The sequence below is a fragment of the Tiliqua scincoides genome, chromosome 7, assembly GCF_035046505.1.
Source record: "Tiliqua scincoides isolate rTilSci1 chromosome 7, rTilSci1.hap2, whole genome shotgun sequence".
NCBI lineage: Eukaryota > Metazoa > Chordata > Lepidosauria > Squamata > Scincidae > Tiliqua > Tiliqua scincoides.
Window position 1 is genome coordinate 31,249,415 of NC_089827.1, and position 20,041 is coordinate 31,269,455.

At 48.1% G+C, this 20,041-nt stretch overlaps 1 protein-coding gene across 2 annotated transcripts in view; it reads right to left on the reverse strand.

Annotated features, from left to right (window-relative positions):
* Positions 1 to 20,041, reverse strand: part of MKLN1 (muskelin 1) — a 163,680-nt gene that overhangs the window by 107,169 nt on the left and 36,470 nt on the right. For both annotated transcript variants that reach the window (XM_066634642.1, XM_066634643.1), the window contains one exon: positions 17,505 to 17,697. In XM_066634642.1, the coding sequence (XP_066490739.1) occupies positions 17,505 to 17,697 (193 nt within the window). The remainder of the gene's footprint in view (positions 1 to 17,504; positions 17,698 to 20,041) is intronic.

Genomic DNA, 20,041 nt, shown 5'->3' on the forward strand with positions numbered 1-20,041 from the left:
ACACTGCCCCACAAATCCAGCCACATGCCTGCCTACCTACCCCATTACCACTCCCATGGTAACTAGCCCCCTGAAGGGCCGGGCCATTCACAACAGGACTGAGGGAAGCCAGCCCCACCTGCTAGCCAAGTGTCCTGGCTAGGGAGGTTGCCGGGCCTCTGCAAGGAGATGGGTCGCCAGCCGCATGCACTTGTTAGGTCCATCATGCCACACTGCAATGCTGGGACGTGGCGTACCACCAGCACTCCAGGGATGACGAGCATCTGCAGATCTACCATGGCGTGCCCATGCCACCAAAGCGCACGATGACGTTATGTGCTGAAGAACCACTCTGGTGAAAAAAGGCGATGCACCTGCCACATAACAGGGCCTAACCCCAGAGGCGACTGGTGCGCTGGTCACCTAACGACTCTGATGGCCAGCACCATGGCCCCCAACAGGGCAGTGTGGAGGGCGGTTGGCAAGGTCATGGCGCTCCATGGCACCAACCACATGGTGGATCAGCTCAGGGGCAAGCGGAAGGCCGTGAAGACAGACTTCTACCAGTTGGGGCTCACCCGCACCCCTTCGACAGGATGAAGAGATCGAGGCAGCGGGCAAAGTGGTCCCACTAGCAGGGCAGGCAGCTCACTGGTAAGTGGGGTCCTGACCCTGGATGGGGACTGTAGGAGGCGTGGTCAGGTCACAGGGCCCAGGGAGTGCTAGAGTTCCTGCCCCTTGGGTGGGCTGGGGTATGCAGGGGGGCCCTGTCAGTGCCACAAGGGGCCTGCTGGTATACCTGGAAGCCACCATGGCTGGCCCTGCCGGTGCCCGTGCATTGCATGCCCCCTCATGTTCCATCCACAGCAGGCAGCAGGGCCCTGGCAATGTGGGGCAGGGCTGGAAGTCGATGGGTATCAGGGCATAGGTGCCAGATGCCACTGAAACTACATGTTCACCCACAGGGGCTATGGCAGAGGTGGGAGCAGCCATTGCAGCAGTGGAATGCCCACAAGCACGGCACCCTGCACGGTGGCCACACCACCATCTGGAGCCAGCTCGTCCAGCCCCAAGGAGGAGGCAGCGGGGGAGCCAACAGCAGCAGCAGCCCAGTAGCAATGGGCTCTGTGGAGGAGCAGTGGGAGGAGCCGCCGCCACCGCCACCCCCACTCCATGGAGGAGTGAATGGCCCCATCAGCAGCGGCTGGATGGTCTCAGGCACAGTGGCAGCAGAGGGCAGCCACCTGGAGAATGCGGAGGCGTGCAACCTGCCACTGTGAATACCCACCATCCCCACCCCTTCACGTCCCCCAGGAGTCGGATCCTTTGCCACTGGCACATGCCATAATAGTCCTTGAGGCCTGTTCCGGGGTTGGCAACAGACTGCTCCCTAAGAGGTGCAGGCATGCTGAAGGCCTGCTACACAATCATGCAGGTCTTCTCGTGGGCCACACTGTACTGGCTGATTGGCCCTGGGGTGTCTACTGCATACGGCGTGAGGAGGTAAGGCCGCAGGGGACACACACTGTCACCTGGGGGTAATGGAAGGGTGTAAGTATGGGTGTACCCCACCCCCTCCCATCCCCACTGCCCCGCCCCTCCCTACCTAGCAGTCAGCCCGTCCCCTTGGTCCACATGGCCAGGATGACCCAAACAGCAGAGTCCTCAAAGACCTGTGCATCATGGACACTGCCTAGGTATTTTGCTGTCAAACTGGTGAAGAGACCTTGTGCGTTGCAGGTTACCTGGACGTTCAGGGAGTGCTGGTGGTGGCGGTTCCTGTTCATGCGGGGTGTCTCTGATGGAGCAAGGATCCTGATATACATAGCATCCACTGTGCAGATGACACTGGGGAACCTGGCTGCTGTATAGAAGTCCTCCTGCAGGGGGGCGGGGCCTGAGGTGGCTGAATAGCTCCTGGAAAGCTCTTGGAAAACACGCTATTTCTTCCCTGAATCGCGGGTCTGATGAGATCCGAGGATCAGTGGCCAGGAGAGGCCTCGATCCTACAGATGGTGTACGGTTTCAGAGAAGAAGGGTCCAGCCAGGGACTGTTTTTTCTCCAAGGGAACCCAGCCATCGATGTCGGTGATGGTGAGGATTCAATGTTGAAATCAAGCTGAAGTATCCAAGCAGGGAAGGAAGCTGAAAGAAGCAAGTGAGTGTTGTTCCATAGTGTGCGTGTGTGTGGCATTAATTGACTAACTGACTGCCTGATTAAGCTTTTGCTTAATCGGAGAAGGAGAGGCAGGCTTTCCCCCTCCTGGGAGAAGAGGAAGGAGGGGGAGTCTCTCTCTGCGTATTTGTTTGTTGATGTGAGAAGAAGCTTTGGAGGAGATCTGCTGAGTTTGTTATGGAAATATGAGTGCATAACTCTAACTTTATCAATCTAAAATTTGTTGGATTACAAATTAACCGTCTTGGAATACAATTATTGTTGTGGAGTATTCAGTTTCATTTTCCTGTGGAGAGCTTGTGGAGTGCCTGTGGAGAGCAGCTGGAGACCTGCATTTTTGTTTTGTTTTACAAAAGTGGTTGATTGTTTACATTCCTTTGATTATCTCCTGGAAAAGAATGTGGTTGACATAGAAACAAATATAAATAACAGAAATAAGATATAAACAACAGAAATAAGAACATGAGGGACATCTAGTGGACTAAAAAAGATACCACAAGGACAAGAACAGGACTTGACAAGTGAAGTAAGAAGAAAGAAGATATAAGAAGGAAGAAAAAGGATGTCAGGAAAAGGAGCGAAAGTTAGGAGCTCTTCTGCCCTGGAGTCCAGCTTGCGAAAACTAACACAAGGGGAACCGAAAGAGAAAGAATGGAAGCAGACAATACAAGACAATATAGAGAAATTAGTGGTGATGGGACAGCAACAAACAAATCAATATCTAAGGGTTCAAGCAGTTTGAATGCGTTAACTACACAACTAAATGATCTTAGTGTGCAACTTAAAGATGTTATATCCAAATCACATGAGAAAAAACAAAGGATTATGGAAAAAGTATTGGAAATGGGAAAGCAACAAGCAAATTGATATTTACAAATCCAAATTAGCCTGGAAATCTTAATTCAACAAACAAATGAGTCTAATATGCAATGAACGGGAGAGGATCAACAAAAGAGCAAAGAAATGGAAGATAAATCCAAAACACTGGAGACAGGACAAAAAAAAAACAATTGGAAGAAACAATGTTATTGGAGATAGCTTGGAAGATAAAGACTCAAAAGTCACCAGACCACAAAGGAGAATAAATACTTTGACTATTTGATGCAGATTAGATTGATCAAGTGAAGAAGATGACTCATCAAGATGTTGATTTAGCAAGAAGGGCAAGTACATTAAACCGTGAGCTGTTAAAAGGAATTCATGTGAAATTTATTTTTTAAAAAAAGATGGAAAGTTAAAGTCTAGAGAAGAGAAGAGAAGAGATTTGGCAAACCTGTGGATATTTAGGTTGGAGACAAGGGAACAGATAAAAAGACAGTAATGTGTTAATTTTGTATGTTAGAAATTATTATTCGGGAGTGACAATCCCTTCCACACTGGGAGCAAGTGCAGTCTGTCCCTGGTCTGTCTACCTGGCTATGGGCCTTCCTTCTTTGCCTCTTTGCCTCAGACTGTTGGCAAAGTGTCTCTTCAAACTGGGAAAGGCCATGCTGCACAGCCTGCCTCCAAGCGGGCCGCTCAGAGGCCAGGGTTTCCCACTTGTTGAGGTCCATCGCTAAGGCCTTCAGATCCCTCTTGCAGATGTCCTTGTATCGCAGCTGTGGTCTACCTGTAGGGCGCTTTCCTTGCACGAGTTCTCCATAGAGGAGATCCTTTGGGATCCGGCCATCATCCATTCTCACGACATGACCAAGCCAACGCAGGCGTCTCTGTTTCAGCAGTGAATACATGCTAGGGATTCCAGCACGTTCCAGGACTGTGTTGTTTGGAACTTTGTCCTGCCAGGTGATGCCGAGGATGCGTCGGAGGCAGCGCATGTGGAAAGCGCTCAGTTTCCTCTCCTGTTGTGAGCGAAGAGTCCATGACTCGCTGCAGTACAGAAGTGTACTCAGGACGCAAGCTCTGTAGACCTGGATCTTGGTATGTTCCGTCAGCTTCTTGTTGGACCAGACTCTCTTTGTGAGTCTGGAAAACGTGGTAGCTGCTTTACCGATGCGCTTGTTTAGCTCGGTATCGAGAGAAAGAGTGTCGGAGATCGTTGAGCCAAGGTACACAAAGTCATGGACAACCTCCAGTTCATGCTCAGAGATTGTAATGCAGGGAGGTGAGTCCACATCCTGAACCATGACCTGTGTTTTCTTCAGGCTGATTGTCAGTCCAAAATCTTGGCAGGCCTTGCTAAAACGATCCATGAGCTGCTGGAGATCTTTGGCAGAGTGAGTGCACCCTCTAATACTGTGTTTATGTATTGTATGTCTGTATGTCTCTCTATGTATTGTATGTCAGGCAGGAGGTCTGGTCTAGAGGGTAGAGCCTCTGTTTGCATGAAGATAAGATCCGCAGGTCGCCAGTTTGAGGCCACCGGCACCGTGCGACCTTGAAGCAGCTGACAAGCTGAGCCGAGTTATTCCATCTGCTCTGAGCGTGGGAGGATGGAGGCCAGAATGTGAAACCAGATCAGAAAGAAATATCTGAATGTTGTTGTTCTTGAAAGATAGAACATTTCTTTGATTGTAAAAATCCCTACAGGGATTTAGAACAGCCTGTCCATGTAAACCGCCTTGAATAAAGTCTGAGGAGAAATCTGAGGACCAAGAAAGGCGGTATATAAATACCTGTATTATTATTATTATTATTATTATTATTATTATTATTGGAAAAATTAAAAAAAATTAATAAAAAATAGAAGTCCTCCTGCAGCCTCCACAGCTCTGTCTTGGAGCTGGGGAAGGTGATGAACCTGGAAAGGTGGAGGAGCCGCATGTCCAGGAAGGCATCCATGCACCGGCAGGCGGAGGACTGTGATGTGTCATGTTGGAAGGCGATGCCCCCTGGAAGCTCCCTATGCCCAGGGAGTGCAGGGCCAACAGGACCTTCTGGAAGATGGTGATGCTTCTTTGGGAGTGAACACAGGACTGCAGCCAGGGCCCCAGGAGCTGGCACAACTCCTCCACTGCTCCCCTGTCCAGGCAGTAGGCTTCAATGCATGCCACATCAATGGCTCATGGATCCAGGGCTGGCAGATCTGGGTGGGGAGGTGTTGCTTCCTCTCCTCCTGCTCCATCATGTACATGGCCAGGAGGGGCAGAACAGGGGTGACATGCAGGAACAGGGGTGGGGCTGTCCATGGGAGGGTGGCTGTGCCAGGCAGAGGGTCATGCCACTGACCTGGGGCAAGAGATCAAGTGGCTGGACCGGCCAGGCTGTGACACATACACAACTTGCCCCCATGGACATCTACAGCCAACACCTAGTCACCCCTGCCCAGGTTGCATCACCACAGCTACTCAGGGGCCACCCATGGGCACCCAGGATGCCACATCTGCTGGCTCCATCATGGGGCGCCTGCTGCAAGGGCCACACGTGGAGCACCCTGGGTGGATGTTCTGCTCTCCCTATCCCAGGGCTGACCAACAGCTGCTGCTTAGTCCTGAGAGTGTGGCTGACTGCACTGCTGCTGTGGCTGCATATCCCAGCATTCCATGGTCTCCCTGTGTGCCAGTCAGCTCAGAAATGCAAGAGGTGCACAAACAATGCGTGCACCCAACACTGGAACCCACACACCCCCGGGGGCATGTGCGGCCAACACAAGAACCTGCAACCCTCCCTGCGGCATGCCAGGGATGCACACGCCTGATGCCATAACACGCAACCCCTCCACAGCGCCCGCAGTGCGTCAGTGGCACGTGTGCCTGACACTGGAACCTGCAACCCCCCCTTGCATGCCAGGGCACATGCGCCCGACAGCGGCTGCCACTACAAACCCCGCACCATTCCTGCTGGCAGCAGGCACAATGGTAGCGCCAGCCCCGTGGTGATCGCTGAGGGTGCATTCCTGGCATTCCAGGGGTCTCAGCCCCTCGGTGCTGTATGGATGGTGTGTCTGGCTGCCTACCCTCTATGCAGTCTCACCTGCTTGACTGCACAAGGGGCTCCCCCTGCCTGGTCCGCATGGCCTCCCAGGGCAGCCAGGGATGAGGGGCACAGCCCCCCCCCACTGCCAGCAGGGCTCCACTGAGAGGGATGGGGAGGGCCAGCGTGCTGCCAGCTGAAGAGATGCCGAGCTCTGCCTGCTGCACAAGCTTGCAGCAGGGAATGCAGATGTGGCAATGGGCTGGGCCAAGGGGTCCTGAGCCGCAGAGCTGCGAGATAAATTCTTTGAGAGTGTGGTGATGCCATCAGTGCCCTGGGTGTTTACAAACATAGCAGCCTGCTATAAGCGCCTGAACCAGTCTCTCTATGGCCCCCAAGCAGCTGCCAGGAAGGCAATTAGCGCAGATGCTGACATGGAGGCGGCGGTGACAGCAGCCTTGGGGAAGAAATGGCCTCACCAGCTCCCCTAGCCCCTCATGCACGAGGAGCCGTTGAAGGGACATGGCATTGACACTACTGCAGGTGGGTCCTTGAACAAGGGGGTCTCCCGGGGGGCCTGGCTGTCTCCAGCCCCCCCACCTATTCCCTGTCTGTCATTCCTTCACAGGTCAGCCTCAGCAGCCACCACTGCCATACCATCCAACCTCAGCACCACGGCCATCAGGCTGTGTGGCCTCCTTCCAAGCTGAACCCCAGTGGGATGGGTGCAGCTGCCACTGAGCTGCCACACACCCCTTCATCTCCATCAGGTATAGCCATGGGATCTGGGGCAGCAATGTGTGGTGGCAGGGCAGGCTGGGTCTGACTCCCCCTGTCCATTCCTGACCTACAGATGCATCCACCCCTGAAGGACATGTAGAGGCCCCTGCACTCCAAGAGGTTGACTGGCCATGACTGCTGGGCATTCCCATGTCCGGGTGGAGGAGGGTGCCATCACCCAGAATACTGTTGATTGGGTAGCAGAGGGCGCAGCTGCAGATCATGCCCCCCCCCTTGGGCAATGTGTGATCCACCACCAGGCCCATGGACTCCAGTTGGCCCAGCCTGTGCCTGGAATAGTGATGGGCATGTGGGGGGCCAGGTTGAGCAGGCACCTGGAGACTGGACAGATATAGCAGTCAACCAAGGATGCGAGCCATGATGGGCACACACCCCTGCTTGGTGCCCTAGAGTGGCTGGAGCAGGGCAGTTAAGACGCTGGTCCAGGGGATAAACACTATGTCAGGGTACATGGTAGACCTGCTGAAAGCTGTGCAGGAGACCAATCGCCTTCTCCTCACCATCCAGGCAGGGACAGCCACGGCAGCTGCTGCCCAGCCATGCTGTGCCTTTGGGCAGCAGCCTGAGCATGCTGGTGGACAGCAGCCTGAGCGTGCCCATGGGTGGCAGCCTGAATGTGCCCGCACTTGCACCCGCACCTCTGGGCTGCACCCCCATCAGGGCCATGGGGCAAGTGTGTGAAGCCCTGTTAGCTGTCTTCCCCAGCACATATGCTGACATGGTAACAGCAGCCCTGGGGAGCAAACACCATCTCCATCTCCTCTGGATGCCTAGAGGCCTAGGGCAGCCTGCTGGGCTGTGTGGCAGGAGCAGGCAGTGGGCCTGCTGACTGTCCATGCCACACTAGTGCACCCTTCCTGGCGGTGACACGACTAGTTGCCAGGGATGCCCAGGCATGGTCACCTGGTGGGCACTACGCAGGCGCACCCTGCTTGCCAGGAACGCCTGGGCTCAAGTTGCAGACCTCCCCTTGATGTAATGGGGCAAATGCCCTGAGCGCAGAGCCTCATGTGCCTCTAGGACCATGCAGGAAGCCTTTGAGGCTCCTGATGCAGTCGGAAACTGTGCTTCCTGGAAGCACAGTAAGAGCCAGGGGAAACTTCAGTAGGCTTCCCCAGTTCATCCTAGAGTCATGCGAGGCTCCGTGTGCTCCAGATAAGTGGGGGCAGTGGCATCCCATGGGGAGGCAACATCGCAGGGAAGGTCTACCACTGCTGGGCTCGGTCGCCTGCCGGACACTGCGCAGGAGCGCCCCAGGTGCTGCACCAGCGCTGTACCTGTTCCCTCTGTGCCCCCACTCATGTTTCTACCAGGAAGCTGCCCTAGCACCTTTGGATGTAGCACAAAGGTCGGCTCTGGATACGGCTTACACTTTGCCAGCACACCTAGGCCACTGCCTTTGAAGTAAGTTAGGACTGGACTGCACATCCTAATTTCTCCATCTTTTCTTGGATCTTAAATCTACCGAAATTCAACTTTCAACAGCTTACCCTCTTGGCTCACGCCCCTAATTCACAACATCAACCTCTAACTACATACATATTCTTTTATCCTGTCAATTTCAGCCCCATTCCCTCCCCCTGCAACTCACGTTCACTATGTTTCACCAAAAGGAACCCCTTCGTTCTCTCCTCTCCATAACTAGGTCCATCTCTTGTTCTCTCAACATTCATCTGGCTCAAAGTTTTGCCTTACAGCACCCAAAGAACGACAATGCCTTAGGGCACAATCCTAACCCACTTTCCAACACCGACATAAGGGTAATGTAGCTCCACGGTAAGGGAACAAACATTCCCTTACTTTGAGGAGGCCTCCATGACTGAAACCTGACTGCAAGATGCACTACACATCCCACTGGTAGAGCTATGCCAGTGCTGGAAAGCTGGTTAGGATTCGGGCCTTACTCTCAAAGAACAAGCTTGAGAAAATTTTACTAAAACAGCACCAGTTCAAACAATATATTTTTCCCTGCAGAGAAATATGCATGGAGAAATCCATAAGGGAAAGGTTGCTTCAGAATCAAAATCTTCTCCTACAAGAGCCTTCCTTCAGTCATGCTAACTGATCTCTCCTGCAGGCAGCTGGACATTGGTCATTCATGTTAGTTTCCACATTTGTTCCTTAGAAAAAGAAAGCATTACATCAGAATCAGTACCCAGTCATTAGTTCCAATGGCACACTTCCTGTTCATTTCCAGAGTTGGCCAGGGGCTGGGAGTGGAAGTAGGGTGGGGTAGTGTTTGAACTATTATAGTAGAGATTTCACAAAGTTGTCAAGAAAAACACTTTTTAACTGAGTGCAGACATTTGAAATAGCTCCCAAAAACTACCATTAAGGTAATCTTAAATTCAGCATTTCCATTATATGACTGACTGCGAACATGCTTGTCAGTCAGATTATAGGCTGCCGGAAAGATCCAGAAACACATCCAAATATAAGGTATTTAAGCCATGGCTGTGAAACAGCTGAGATCCAGGCAAACCATTTTATTTCCGAGAGGAAGTCCCGCGGCTGTTTGAGCTTCCGTTTGCACATTTTCTGAGAATATCAGAAGAAACTGTGGGAGTAGACTGCATGGCTGACAGCCAAGAGACACTGAAAAAACATTATTTAGCAATACAGAGCAATGGGATTTCAGCCTTCTATGGAAAATAAAAAACCGAACCACTACTGGCTACAATAAGCTTTAGTTCTACATTCCTAGTCCTGTTTCCCCTTAGCAAGTTTAATATATAGTAAGTAACATTTTAAAGCTTAAAGCCAAACTCACTTCTACAACATCTGTGCAGAAACCAGGAGTTGCATATTCTTGACAGCTTCATCTCGACACTGTGTTTGCCCAAACAAATGCAAGCCCAAGCCACCTGAGAAGTTATTTTCAGGAGGGAGGGGCAGGGAGGAACACTTTGGTGGCCCAGAAAGACACCAGGAGGAGTTCAAACTCAAGCTGCCCAAGGCTTTGCCAAATGATAAACAGCTCCTTCCTTGTCTGTGTTTAGCTAGGCAGTTTAGGAACAGGCCTGTGGAAAAAAGGATTCTTGACTTCCTAGCCACTAACAAATGCTCTTTTGGTTAAAGTTCATAATGAGGTAAATCTGAGCACCCTCACTAGGAGGCCTGCTCCCTATGTCCAATCCTCTCCCTACACCTGATATGCAAGAAACACAGACAACCGATTCTACTGAATCAGTAAGGTCAACACCCATCATTAACACAATGCATCATTTAACACACAACAGGAGCCACAGTGCAACGATGGCTTTAAGAAGGCATAAATTTAAAGGAATTTTGAGCATGCTTAACTGTGTCGAATTGTAGCCAAAAAAGTTAAAGGTCACCCAAGTCCATCACCACTATGCTCACAAAGCAGAATCAGCATATTGGGAAACAATTCCTATGTACAGGAATGCCATGTTCTCATTCACTGAGTATGTAATGCAATATAAAGAGTGGAAGATGTGTCCTATATGCACATGTGACAAGGAACAACAAAAGGCAGCAAAGTGATAAGGCACAACTATAATTAGTCACTGCCACATACTATAAGGAAAGACCACACACTCTATATGATATTATAGTTATTAGAATATTGTTTGCTAGATACTGGAAAGAGTCTAGAATTTTAATGAAAGATGAATTAATAGAAAAAAATTAGGAATGTTGTGGAAATTGATTTTTTGAAATGTTGGATTAATAGTGAAGATTGATATAGGCTGAGTATTGGAACCACTTTATGCTTGGTTGAAAATGAATGTATACAAAGTATAATATAGGGCTCTCCTGGAGTTTGAAACCCGCAGTAAGTCTTTGCGGGGGCAGGGGGGAGGCAGCGGGGGCAGGGGGAAGGCAGCGATGCAATCCCCAGGATCGCATTGCTCAGGGGGCTGCAGGGACTGGGATGCACTCACCAGTCCGTACAGCAGCCATCCCTGTGTGTGGGAAGCCCTGTGCGAGCGCCTGCAGGGCACCCCAGGTCAGGGAAAGGGAAAGTGGAGCAATTTGCTCTGCCTCCGCAAAAGCGGAAGCGGAGCGCGATCGCTCCACTCTCCCTTTCCCTGACCTGGGGAGCCCTGCAGGCGCTCGCGCAGGGCTCCCCGCACACAGGGATGGCTGCTGCAGGGACTGGTGAGTGCACCCCAGTCCCTGCAGCCCTGTCAGAAGGGAAAGCAGAGCGATCGTGCTCCGCTTCCGGTTTAGCGGAGCGGAGTGCGATCGCTCCGTTTTAACTTTTCCTGACCTGGGGAGCCCTGCTGACTGTTGTGCTGGGATCCCCGCACCCCGGGGAGGCTGCAGGAGGTTTGGGCAAGTGCACCCAAGCCCCTGCGGCCCCCAAGCAGCGCGATCCTGTGGATCGCGCAGCTGTCTTCCCCCATCTCCTGGCTGCCCCCACCCCTTAAGGGAGCAGAGGCCAGGACTCACAGGCTGGGGCGTCACGATGCCCCAGTTTGAATACCACTGATATAGGGCGTTTAGAGATAGATATATCTTTCTTTATTCTTATTTTTTGCTTTTTTTGGTTTCTTATATGAAGAAATAATAGAAATTATTATGTATGATATGGATAAAGGCTAATAAGAGGTAAAAGTAGAAGAAAAGTAGACTAGGAAGTATAGAATGATGTATTGACCAAGGTGGTATATGGTATCCTGCACCCCCAATGTTTGTGTAGGTGTTTGTATTGTCTGTGTTATATGTGTGTGTTATGTGAAAATAAAATAAAAAACATTAAAAAAAGAAAGACCCCACACTCCTGGATACAGATCCTTTGATTACAACAGGGAAAACATGAATGTTTGTGCATTCCCATCTTAGCAACAAGGTAACATTATGCAGGCTGTACAATTTTTATATCTTAAAAAGTTACATACTTCATTCCACTAGTTCAGGGGTGGGCAAACCCCAGCCCGCAGGGCCATTTGTGGCCCTCAGGGACCATCAATCCAGCCCCAGGTAGCCTGCTGAAGACTCACCAGTGCCCGCACTGGCCCAACTTGCCAACTCCAGACACAGCTCTCTCTCTGCTGCCTTGAGCAGAGAGCTCCACAGGCAGCAAAGGAAAGGCCAGCCTTGCTTCTGCTCAAGGCCTTTTATAGCCCTTGAGCTAACGCAAGACTTCCAGGTATTGCATTCATTCGAGGCCTGGGGTTCTCAATTTGTGAGGTGCGACAAGCCTGCAGAGCAGTCCTGAGGCATGGGGGAAAGTGACTAGAAATGGTCACACATTGCAGCTCAGCTCAAAGTGGTGGCTTACTGCCTTACTCAGCTTGCTTGACTCAGAGCCATGAAGCAGTTGTGGCTCTGAACTAGGTAGAGAGAGTGGGAAAAGCAGGAGAGGGTGCTGGGTTTATTTTCGCAGTTCCTGAGGTGCCTCCTGCTGCCCAACCCCAAGTTTGCTTACTGACTGGGTCATCTCCAGACAAGGAGGTAAGCTTGACACCAGCATGCCTCCCTGCTGAGCCTTCCCTTGCATTAGGCTTGCCTTGTAGTTTGGAGACTGCCCAGCTGGTAAGCAAATTCAGTGCAGGACCATCCTGCGTGCCTCAGCTGCACAGCTGATGCTTACTTGTTTTTTGTGGAAAACTTCACAGTTTGTGCAGATTGACTGGGGGAAGCAGGATATCGGGGCACTTCACATTCTCCTAGCAGGATTGAAGGGAGAAAGGGTTAAAAAGGTTTCGGTGTGTACAGGAGCAGACAGCAGTGTACGACTGCCATTTTGAATGTGGCAGGGAGGGGAGAGGGGCGCAATGCAGCTGAGTAAGATTCACTTTCAAGCGAAGTTCCCTTCAGTCTGCATTTGGGAATAACTTTGATTCATTCTCCAGTGGCTTCTTTTACAGGGGCCGATGAGAATGGCTTACAAAAGGGCAGGCAAGCGAGAGAAAAATAAACTCCAGTCTCCTAGGTTCGTCCAGGTCCCCCTCCGCCCCCTTCAGAGCAGTCTGCACTCTGCCACATCGCTCCTTTTCCCTGCCTGCATTCTGGGAACTTCTCTATGTGCTATACTGAGATTTGTTGTACTGGTCTGTTTCAGGTCTGGATTCATTTTGTCAAGTGCCCTAACAGTGTGATGTTAGTGCTGCAGTATTCTGTTACTAGCAGAGTTCTATTCAAGTTGATGGAAATTACCTCCAAGTAAACAAGTGGCATCAGGCAGTAAAAAGGGCAAAACCAGTTTAACCAGTTTAAGCAGAAAAAAATTAGGAAACCACTGCTAAGGTTAAGCCAAGAATATTTAACAATGAAATGTTAATCACAGTACATATCACTTGAAATACATAGGTAGCTGTTTTTACTTGGACAAACTTTGAACAGCAGAAGTAATGCTATCTACACTAGGGTATTCTTTGCATTAATAATTTCACAGGACCGTATTACAGTATCAGCAGTTCTTACAAACATGATGCATTTTTATGGTTTTTCACAATACTATACCTGTCTACTCAGAAATAAGTTCCATTATATGCAATGGGGCTTACTCCCAGGAAAGGTTTTAGGATTGCAGCCTCTGTTAACTAACCAAAATAAACCATTAATAAAGCTGCATAGTATAGTTCTGAGACAACAAAATAAATTAATGTAAAGTTTATTTTTCCAGGAGATTACTCAAGGGGTAAAATCTCAGTTCTTACCTAGGAACGCAATGAAATGACAAACGACAGAGGAGAAACTATGCAAATACTGAATGTGAATTCAAATTTGCCAGTGTTGAGTGTGTGATTTAGGGCACAATCCTAACCAGGTCTACTCAGAAGTAAATCCTATTTTGTTCAGTGGGGCTTACTCTCAGGAACATGTGGTTAGGACTGCAGCCTTAGGCTCCCTCAGTGCCTGCATCATCTGGAGTGCTTGCTGAGGGGAAACATGCGCACCTGCTAAGCAATCACCGGTGTGTGAATCCGGCTCTCCACCCACCCACACACACACTTACTCTCTCCAAACCACCTTGCAAATGCCTCCCACACAACTTCAAACACCCAGTCCCACATATGCTCCAAGCTTGCACCATATTGTCTCCAAAACACACTTCCAACCCCAACTTCCCCCATGGTCCAGAAATTCATGATTCCCAATTCATTCCAGTGGAAATGTACTAAAAATGACTCTGAGCCCCTGAAGAGTGCCATCCCCTTTCCACTGAGTAAGTGCAGCCAGTCCTTCTGCATCCAGAGTTAAGCAGTACAGAACTAAATACAGTGCTCCTCCTGAAGCCTGAATCCCTGCACAATAAAATATGGTCCTGATCCTGCCCAATTCTTATTGAGCAGCTCTTCACAATTAAAATACTGTATTATCCCCTCCAAACACTCCAATCCTCTTGCCATAAAAGGTTCTAAATTTCTTCCACCCACCCAGATGTTGTCCACAGCACAATTCAACAAGAATATATCATTACCAGGGTTCAAAAGGGACAGTGAACACAATCTTTCTGTTCACAAAAGAAGCCCACTCCAAGTTTTCATGCCAGTCCAACTCCAAGAACTCCAGGTTCCCTTTTTGTGAATCAACCTTAAGATGACAACATAGAGGGAGTTGATGAAAAAACTAAGTACATATTTCTGGTCACTTCCTGCTTAATGATATAGTTTCCAACCATTAGTAATGTAACGGGGAGCCATGGCAACAGCCATGGGGTTCAAGGGAGCTTTTTTTTGGGTGCGGGGGAGTCTAGCTAAATCAAAGTCTGGTTTGATTAACCAGTGAGTCTGGTTAAATCAAATTCCTAAGCATTCCATGTTTTTCCTTGCCTCTGATAGTTAGATCTCAATCTGTGCTTTATGTTGGAGGTGTGTGCTCAGGAGCTGTGTGCTCAGGAGTTATTTATACCTCCCTTTTCACTTTTCTGGCTTGGTCTGCATGTCTGGCAAATGCATATCCATGATTGTCTCATGTGCATCAGTTCACGTCTCCATGCGTTTTCTGCTCTCCCCTGGGCATTATTTTACCCCTCCCCCCACTGCCTCTGAACAATTTATGTCTCCATATGTGTTTCTGGCTTGGTCTGTTATGTTTTCACTGTGCAAGAGGTGTGTGGCAAACAGTTTATAACTCTCATGCAGTTCTACATGCCTGTATTACAGTTCTCATGTGTGTTATAAATAACCTCAGTAAAATTCATATGTTTCATCTCTAATGTATCATTTATGTAAATTTATTCAAATTCAAAATGTAAATTTTCCCCCCCTGGCCCTGACACAGTGTGGCCCTCTTGCCAAAATGTTTGCCCACCCCTGCACCTAGTTCTCAAGATGGCTTACAATATTCTCCAACACTGTGCACACACTTTAGGAGAAATAATGGCACCAAATAGTGCACTCATGAAATCCAAGTAGCAAATTACACTGTAGGCATAATTGGTGAACATAAGAATTCCTGCTGCAGCACCATGCATAGAGAAAGTTGGCTCTGGTTAAGTGACATAAGAATTCCCCCAAGTTGTCAGTTCATCTAACCTTACCATCCCATTCCTCACAGCACAGCTGACCTCAGAGTTCTGTGGGCACTGGGGACATATTTTTGGTGAAATATGTTAATACAGGAGAGCGTCACTTAGCGATGCTCTGACAAGCAACAGCCCATATATGTGATGGCCGCTGCTGGACCCTGTTCACTCCCCCCCAACCTTCGAAGCCACGGGGAGCCACGCTCACCTCACCTCCAGAGGCTTTTCTGAGCCTTGCAGAGACAGCGTGCATCCGTGCACTGCCTCTATGAGACTCAGAGTGGTCATTTTGGTCAAAAACGTGACTTCCAGTTTCCCAGGAAACTGGAAGTCACATCTTTCCATCTGAAATGGGCATTCTGAGCCTCTGCAAAGCTCAGAAAAGCCAAGGGAAGCACAGCCTCACTTGGCAACGGGGATGCCAGTCTGCATCCCTGTCACTAAGCAATGCACAACTGTATGTACCTATCTAGATTTTTATCAGTCAGTTTGCTACACCTGAACTGGGCTTGTTCTCTGGACATGCCAGTCACTTGAAGCACAATAAATCTTGTACAAAGTGACTCAAAACTAAATCCCACTGAGTTTAATGATACTTACCCCCATGTAAGTGTGCAGACTGCAGTCTTAAATCTCCTTTCAGGAAGAATACAATTCATCTAACAAATTCATGTTCAAGGGCAGAGAATCATTATGTTCAAAACAGAACAGTAGAAACATGAAACAGTGTTTTGCCCTTAAGAGGCCAGTATTGTATGCAACTGTGTGTGGCTGGGAAAACAAGGCTACTCTAAATAGGTGTTTTCCTTTGTTTATATTTGGTGTGGGGTGGGTTATTAAAACACGTTTATGTACATTTGAAGCTCATTTGAAGATGGTGGTTAAACTAAAATAAAATGGTTGAGCCCATTTTGATGGGCAGTGATCCAAAGAGCCCACATACGTGCTTCACACATACAAGCCAAAATTTAAAATAGTCATTCCTTGATATACAAGTTTCATTTGTTCCACAAAAGCACCTTCTCATAAGGCGAAAACTGGTTTTCCCAAAGGATTCCATGTTAGAAATAAATTGGTTCCTGAATTCAAAAATTCACCTCCAAAATCCAATTGACTCAAATAACGAACAGAAGGAAACTCAATTCCTGCTAAACTATTTATGTAATTACTTTTACAAGGCAGCACTCAATATAAGGTAGCACTCAAACAGTCGATGCCTCTGTTATCTGTGAGCACAATGCAGCTTCGCTGATACTGCATATGACAACACGTGGTGTGACAAGGCAAGGAGCTTGGAGCTCCCACTGGTGCTCAAAACAATATGAGAATTGTGCTTCTCATATCTTCTGAAGCACCAGTGCAAATTACCAGCAAGCTTTCCTCAGAGCACAAGGGAACTGCACATTGTATGTTTAGTGCCTGAAAAGCAGTGCTTTACAAGTGGAAAACTTGTATAATCAAAATTTTGCTTCTATAGTGAATTTACAGGTATAAATTTGTACAGTAAGTCACATCATACACACATTCAGTTTATGCAAATCCAACTAAATGGCAAAAAAATTGGAGGCAATTCCACCCACCACTCCTCAACATTGTACAGTAATACTAAATCTAGCTGTGCACTAGGTGATCTGATGGCTCACAATCCAGCAAATATTAGTCCTACATTGGTGCTCCAAGAGCCTGGCTACAAATTACATAATAAGCCCAGACAAGTACAGCAAGCTCTAACTGCTGAGAATTCTGAACATCAGCAGCTGGCTGCAACTGAAGGAGAGGTAAGACACAGAAAAACAGATGGATGGAATGAAGAAGGCAGTCAGCAGCTCCTGTGTGCGCATGTGGAGACACCTATGGACCCCTTCAGTCCCCTAAGTCTTTCTTCACGATTCTGATCTGGCAGAGCCTGGCTTGCACATGGCTGTTTTTCACATAAAGGAACGTATTGCACAGCCAGTGGTCTGACAGCAATATCCATGAACAGTCTTCAGTGTAATGTTACCATGAAGATTTCCATTCAAAAAGCTTGGTGCTGGATTGGCTGCCTTCAAACATTCAGAGAAACTTGCGGAGCCTAGATAAAGTCTGCATTATCAGCTTAACAAGTTAAAAGATCCGTTTCATTAGCATATCAAAATCAAAAACTGCAAGGATCCCAAAAAGGCCAACTGGAGCTAAGCCTTTGCCTAAAAGACAAAGGTATCCATTCACCAGGCACCCACCCAGACTATCCCAAAGACCCTCTGCCCTTACCATTTACAGCTTTTTCTATCAATTCTTCACAAGCATTGAAGTCCCCCTTCAGGACGAGTTTGTCATGAAGGTCTGTCAGCATGGGATGTTCCAGCGCAATCTTAGTCTTCTTCTGTAGTGACTCAAATGCCTCTGTGTAGTTGTGCTGGCGGAAGTGCTTCAGGCAGAGGCGAATGGCTTCCTGTTCACGGTACTACTGGAACACAAGAAAACTTGTGAGAACAGAGTTATGAGCCCCCTGCTTCAAACCCTGAAGTTGCTGGGTATACCAATTGACTAGTTTAGAAGACAGGAGAACCAAGTCACTTAGGAGCAGAAGAGAAGATCTCCAAGTCCACAAGGCAATGCTTGTTTCATTTTGAGAGGGTTTCTATTCTTCCTCTAAAAAACTCAAGGCCTATTGCCCTATGTTACCTTCATAACCACCCTATGAAGCAGGATAAGCCACACAGAGGACTTCAGATTAACAGAAATGTAAACTAAAAGGTTCTACATTTCTCTTCATTTCTGCCCAAAGTGGCAGAAGTATTTTAGTGAGTGATTTTAAAGCAAGAATTCTATTATTTTCTTGCCAACCACCAACTACACTGCAAGTACAAGAGCTGCTTTATACCAGAAGCTGCCTGTAATAAGTGAGGTTATAAGCCCCAGAAAGCTTGGGCTTCTACAACTTACAGAAGGAAACTTATAGACTTATAGAAGACTTGTACAACAGAATCATCTTCCACAAGAAATAATGTAAAATAGGAGTTAATGGAGACTATACATATATTGGGCTTACAGAAGGGAATTCTATCCTATAAGAAACAATGGCATAAACCAGTGTTTCTCAAACTGTGGGTCAGGACCCACTAGGTGAGTCACAAGCCAATTTCAGGTGGGTCCACATTCATTTCAGTATTTTATTTTTTAATATATTAGACTTAATATATTAGTCACATGGTATGCGACTACATTTGGGGAAATGTTGGCTACTCTGTAAATGCTTTTAACAATGATAGTCAATGGGACTTACTCCTGGGAAAGTGTGGGTAGGGTTGCAGCCTGGGATCATTAAAAATTTTCCTGCTTGATGATGTCACTTCCAATCATGACATCACTTCCAGTGGGTCCTGGCAGATTCTCATTCTAAAAAGTGGGTCCTATGCGAGAACCACTAACAGAAACTACAGCAGAAACAGGGACTGTAGAGAATGACATGCAGTCCTGAACAAGTATAAGCCAGTATACCCACACCCCACTGGGGCAGCCTGTCTGTGACACAAGTTGAGAACTTTGTGTCAAAGCACTGAATTGGAGGTGGCAACAAGTTGGTGGCAGGCACCCCACACCCACCCGCTGCCTCCATGGAATCCAAAAAAGCTCTATTCCTTTCTTGTATTGTAGCATCTGCCACTGCTAACAACTAGCAGAAAATGCTAGGAGTCTAGCATTCCTTCCATGGCCATTTGAGGAAGCAGCAGGGCAGCAACGGGCATGGAGGGAGAAAAGTAAGCCCTCTCCATCCTCCTGTTAGTGTCCAGTGCCACTGTCACTGCCACATCCACGCCTAAAGGCCAGCAGGAAGACTTCCGAGATCCCAGTTGTGGTGGTAGCACCAACTGTTGAGGGAGAGAGATAAATGTCCTAAGAACTTGGAGAGGAGAAAAAAAGAGCATGTAGGTCCAGCAAAAGTAAAATCTAAATATCAAGGATATCCCTTTAAAAGGTCAGAAGAGTAAAAAGCTCTACAGTCTCTATAGTAGTAAAAAAAAAAAGTGCAGGGGATTTTTACACCTCCTTCCTCAAAAAGTTGAGGACTTAAATGGAAGGAACCATAATGGGGATGCCCTGGACTGTCTGACAGCAGTTCTCCAAGATTGCAAGTAGAGGTTCTTCCCCAGCACCAGCTACTTGAGATCCTTTCAAAGGTCAAAGTAGAAGCCACTAACATTAATTTTATAATTGTTCTAAAGCAAGACCAACAGCACATGCCCAACCTCATCTGATCTTGGAAGCTAAGCAGGGTCAGGCCTGGTTAGTACTTGGATGGGAGACCACCTGGGAATACTGGGTGCTGTAGGCTTATACCATAGTCTTTCGAGACTGAAGGTTGCCAACCAACACAGGCCTACAAAATTGAGGGTCAGAAAAGTTTTTCCCAAATTTTATGGTGGTTTGATATGAATTTGGGGTGCCGATTCAAAAAATGCCATCCATTTTGCCCTATCACGTCTAGTTTTGGAGATATAGTATAGCCTCATTGGTTCAAGCAGCTGCCTCATGAGGAAGCCATGGTGTAGGTTAGTGAACAATTCACTAAAGAGGCTATGCCGTGTCTCCAAAACTAGATGTGATAGGGCAAAACGGATGCCATTTTTGGAATTGGCACCCCAAATATACCCAGGAATTGGTGTAACATTTAAGGAAGCAAAATGTGTGTTGGCCTGTGTAATTTAGGCAGCAGTGATAAGTTCTTCAATTCTGAAATGTATCCCCCCCCCAAATCAGTACTTTTTCAGAAGCACTTCACACTTGATAGTTTCATAGTCCAAACA